Genomic DNA, 5,394 nt, shown 5'->3' with positions numbered 1-5,394 from the left:
GATTTGTAAACCATTCCCAAATTTTAGAAAAAAAAAATATACATGAAATTTACGGATTTTTTATTTTAATATGGAAGAGTGAATAGAGTTTTACGTTAATGTTACAAAAAATAGAGTTTTACAGTGTTATGGGACGCTATTCTGTGCAAGCACAATACGCAGAATACGTATTGCACTGACAATACGTAGTCTATGTATTTACAATACGCAGTCTGTGTATTGTCTTTATAAATTAAAAATATTTTAATCTAACAATTCGCACTCTGTGAATTCTATAACCCCCAAAATTTTGTAAAACACCATAATTTCCAATATTAAAGGATTACACCAGTTATTTTCCAATATCCAAAAAAATTAACCGAAATTCACCCCGTATTAAAATTTTTTATCCTCAATATTCCGTGTTATATTTGGATTATTATAGATTGATTTTGATATATATTGGGAGTTGGGAGTGATTGAATTGATGTTGAAGACAGGTATCGTATCAATCTTATCATCTGTGCTATAAAACACAGAATTTGCAGAGTGGAGGGGCAACAGTGAGATATCAGATCTTGGGGTAAAAGCCAAACAACAAAATATTAAAAGGTACAAAGATTGAAACAGATATACGGAATATGGAATCAATTTTGATCTCGAGCACGTCAAAGAACCTTCCATGTAGTAACAAAATCTTCACACTGCATAAGGAACCCATTTACTTACCTTTCATTGGTTCATTACTCCTACCAATAACAATAAAGTTAGGGGTCAAGATGATCTTAGAAAAACTATGTATTTGTTGATTTAATTTTGAAGGATTATATATATCTTATTTAATCATATGGCATTTTCCTTTTCAAGCACCATCTTAATCACTCCTTCACTTTTTGTGTTCCATGAAAACGTGAATCTAATACTGTTGATCATTAATAAATTCTTTTAATGTAAAATATTTTCACAGTAACGTATATGCCGAAAATAAAGCTTTTGTACTAGAATAAAAATAAAAAATAAAAGGAAAGAATATAAACCTGTACATTTTCCAATTTATATACTGGTTCAGTTCAGACACACGAATATTTTAAGTCTCTAAAAAAAAGGAGAGTTGACTATGAATTCCCCTGTATATAGAAAGACCAAAAGGGAAGCAACCATGGAAATTGCCTTGTATGAAACCAAGAAAATGAAATCACTATATATGAATTAAAATAAGAAAACTGTTGGAAGTATATATGCATGTATGGATATGTATGTATATATAAGAGAATGTGGTGTTTGGTCAAATGGAAGTATTTCCATCGAGACGATAGCGGGTTAAAACTTCCCTAGCTCGAGCACTTCTATGTTGAAGCCTCTGATGCAGTGTCTCCGATAACTGGTTGAAAAATTCAGTGTCCCATCTTTGTATCAATAAGGGGTCTTCTGCATAGCATATATATATCGATGTAACAGCACTTTCCACCACAACCATTGCCAATCCAACCTGGGATAAAAAAATAAAGGTTACACTTTCATGCAATAATTTGTTATATACACCAAACATTCACATATTCAACAATGTACACCTTGACGGATTCTTTTCTAACGGTCAATATATAACAAAATTAAATAAAATAATCATATGCAAGACATGCCGTCATTAAGATTTGTCCTATATGTACATATAATGAACAATTTGAATGTTTCATAGTCAAAGTAAAAGATAGGATATATCTAATTATCTATGAGCAATTCAGGTCATGATTAAGCTTTCACCAAGAAGGATCCCTTGGAAGTCAACAAGAGATTGTAAACTCACCAATACCATTCCCATTAGCATGGACGTGGACCCAATCATCATAACTCGGTCCTGCCATTTGAACCAAGCCCAAACACCAGAGCAAGTTCCGGTTATGAGCCCGCCGAAAACGGTGCCCATTAGCAGGACAGCACCTGAGCAATCATAGGCCACAAGTGCTTCGACCCCAGTTGATTGGAACAGCTCCCATGCATCTCTAGCCGAACGGTTAAAGCTTTTACCATGCACAGCAATCTGTTTATGGCACACGACCATGAACCATTCAAGCATAAGATTTCCCACAAAAACAAGTGAATCACCAATGTTACAATGGACAACTTTTTCTGCCGAAAACAAATTTTTTCAACATGCACAGAACTGCAGTGACCATTCCAGGCCATTTTCTGTCGAATACAGAATTTTATCGACATGGACTGAGTTGGTGGACACAGTAATGTACCTGAACATAAGCATACTTGTTGAAAAATCGGACAAGAGTCTCCACAAGATGGAAAAGGAAATCGACACAGCACAGCAGACACTCATTGTTGCCAATCTTTGAACGAAACCCACGAATCTGAGATAATTCAAAAGGTGGATAAAAGAAAGAGAGAAAAGATAAGCTACCACCAATAAAAGAAAGTTCCAGAAAACAAAAGTGGTTACCTTCCACCTCAAGGTCCTAATAGCAGCAGTAAATAGTGAGCCATAACAGATACTGCCAAAAGATGTTGTTAAAGCATACTGTAGAGATTTCATTAAGGAATCATCGGGAATTGATGCCGCCTCTCTACCACCATGGAAAAGAACAAGAAATACCATCCCAGACACTATAACATGTACAGTATTACAGAGTACCGCACCCGTCCAAAATAAGCTTACAGAGAAAACCTGCATGAGTCAATAGCATGATCACAGTACTGAGATGAGGAAAGCTTAAGTAATCTGCTCCCACAATCAATCCCAACAAGAACAGAAGAATGAAGAGCAAAACTTGCCAGCTCACCACAAGAAGCCACCAGCGTCCACCATCACCGATACTTGAAGCCACAACACCAGCTGCTCCAAATGACCATAAGGCCATCCATAAAAGCACAACCACCATAAATAAGTATGCCACTCTCATAACCTCAGGAAGATTCCATACCATCTGCACAGCTTTTTGCAGAACCAACATTGTGAATGGAAGTCTGGAAGTAAAACAATCATAACAGATTCAGTTAGTTATGCTTAAAAAAATTAATTAAAAAAAAGTAATAAATAAAACTATTGTGATTACAGAGAGCTAGCAAAAATTGGATTGACAAGGGAAGAGGAACGAATGTGCACAAGAATTCATGAATCTGGAATATATGTCATACTGTTTTGTCATTGATGCAGAAGATAAACAAAACTGCTTCACCACATGATCCAGTGAAAAACTTAAATTGTGTTAACAGGGACAAGCCATTGGCATTTTTTATAAACCAGCATACTCAGAACTACTTGTCATTTAAAATTTCAGATTCTATATATTGCAACAATGAAAGAGTATCTATGATTATACAAAACATTCACCTAATACCATTATCTATACTAATGTCCCAGGTCAACGCTTTACCTGTCTATGACTGCTAAGACATACAAGAACTGCAGGGCAGCTCCAATAGCAAAGGCGATTCCCCAAAAAATCTGGCCTGCCCAGAAACACAGAACACTAACCACAGCAAGATAAGTGGTGAGGATGTGAACGGACACCTTCATCATCTGAGTGGCCCTTGAGCCCAACAACAACAACCAACTCCATCCAAGAACTGTCCCAACTCCACCAGCAGCAGCATAAAGCGGCCAATAAGTCTCGGTCAACCCAGCTTCATTCTCCGAAAACCGGGAGGTAAACTTGTCAATGTTAAGTCTATTCTCTTCCTTGAACCTATTGAGGCCAAGAACCCCCAGAAGGAAACCAAGGGCAACCAAATGAACCACAAATACTCCAAACCAGAAAACATCATGCCATCGCCTCCGTGATTGTTCTAAACTGGCAGCTTCACTGCCATCACCGCTTCTCCTACTTCTGGCGGCATTCTGTCAAAACAAGATCAACTGAATTCACATACTTCGAATTCATTTTTTTAACACTTACTCTTCAATCCAATTGAGTTGATAAAGATAATACTTTTTGCCACTACATGTACCCAAGTATATCAAATCATTACTGAATTTATTTATCTTTTCGTCTTCTCCATATGAGAGTAATTACTAATTTGGTGCCAGATAAGCAGAATTAGTCAAAACTTATCAAAAGCATTTCCTTTTATACCCCCTAAAATAGAAAAAATACTAATTTGGTGCCAAAATAGAAAAACAAAGTCATCAAATAAAGTAAATTGATAGCGGTACATAAATAGTAAAAGCTAGTTATTGAAGAGAAAGAGAATGGTTAGTATGGGATGATAATGATACCTGATCAGCGGTGGCTATGGAAGCAAATTCAGAGGAGGAGGAAGAGAAAGAGGGAGAATCCATCATAAGGGGCAATGGAGAAACATTGCAGTGTGTTAGAAGAAATAGAGGGAATTTGGTAAACGGGTGGGAAAACGTGAAGACCAAGGCGACAGAGTTTTGGGGAGAATTAAGGTCAATGGGGTGGGTTGGTTGAGTTTCTAGGGTTTTGAATTGAATATTTGAAACAGTAGAAATAGTAATAGTAATTGTTTAAGGAAAGAAGATTGAAATTGTGGGAATGGAAAACTGAAACTTAACGGCTAAGAGGAAGAGAGAAGGGAAGAAGAAGAGTTGAGGGAGTTTGGAAGCAGAGAGAAAGAGAGAAAGAGTCATTTTCGGTGGCTTTGGCTTTTGGCTTTTGAAGACCAATCGCGCGGTGAAGTAGATACTCGATACCCGCCATTAGCGTAGAGATTGCTATAACACTACAAAACGTTACTATTTCTCAAGTGTCACGTTTTTGCCTCTGTTAACTGTAATTGTCAACTACAAACTAAATATGCATGCATTGACTTCCAACATTTTTATATAATTTAAATTCATAAAATTTTACCTTATTATTATTATTATTTTACCAAAGATATGAGACTCGAACCTGTAACCTCTTAATTGAGTATGGGAAGACTATGCCATTTGAGCTATTACTCATTGGTTTACCTTATTATTATTTGAGTTTAGCATTTTATATCGTCGTGCAATCACATCCGTTATTTTAGATGATTATTTATACGATTATGTAAAAAATAATTATTTTTATCGATGTGGCGTTACGTAATTAGATACATGTATAAAACTACTTTATACTAATAATGCATTAAAATTAAACTCTTATTGTTTTAAGAAAAATGTTATTTTTTGCGAGTCTTCTACACTCATATCCCATAGATATTAATGTTAATTATATATTTAAAAAATAATATTGCTAATCAACTAAGGAATATAATATATAATTAAAGGTAAATGCTATAGTTTTTCTATGAAATAAGCGGTGAATTTTATGTACTTTTGTGTCCTAGAGTTCATATATGTTGATATTTTATTATGTATTTCTAAATTGACTCCTATTTAATTTTTTGCTAATTCTTTTTCTAAGTTAACTCCATTGTTTGACCGTTTCTCATTCTAACCACTCGTTCAAATACAAAGTG

General features: G+C 35.3%; 1 protein-coding gene across 1 annotated transcript; it reads right to left on the bottom strand.

The window, feature by feature from the left end:
• Nucleotides 1-996: 996 nt before the first annotated feature.
• On the bottom strand, nucleotides 997-4,675 carry LOC107619287 (uncharacterized). The gene is made up of 7 exons (XM_016321543.3): nucleotides 4,205-4,675; nucleotides 3,363-3,826; nucleotides 2,769-2,952; nucleotides 2,429-2,653; nucleotides 2,223-2,339; nucleotides 1,784-2,017; nucleotides 997-1,468 (listed from the first exon to the last, which is right to left on the bottom strand). The coding sequence occupies exons 1-7, from the start codon at nucleotides 4,268-4,270 to the stop codon at nucleotides 1,265-1,267; spliced, it is 1,494 nt and encodes a 497-aa protein (XP_016177029.1). The 5' UTR covers nucleotides 4,271-4,675; the 3' UTR covers nucleotides 997-1,264.
• Nucleotides 4,676-5,394: the final 719 nt, after the last annotated feature.

The sequence above is a fragment of the Arachis ipaensis genome, chromosome B9 (assembly GCF_059453495.1).
Source record: "Arachis ipaensis isolate K30076 ecotype BB chromosome B9, ASM5945349v1, whole genome shotgun sequence".
Lineage (NCBI taxonomy): Eukaryota > Viridiplantae > Streptophyta > Magnoliopsida > Fabales > Fabaceae > Arachis > Arachis ipaensis.
The sequence above is the reverse complement of the archived record's forward strand: the minus strand, read 5'-3'. Positions and strand labels throughout refer to the sequence as shown.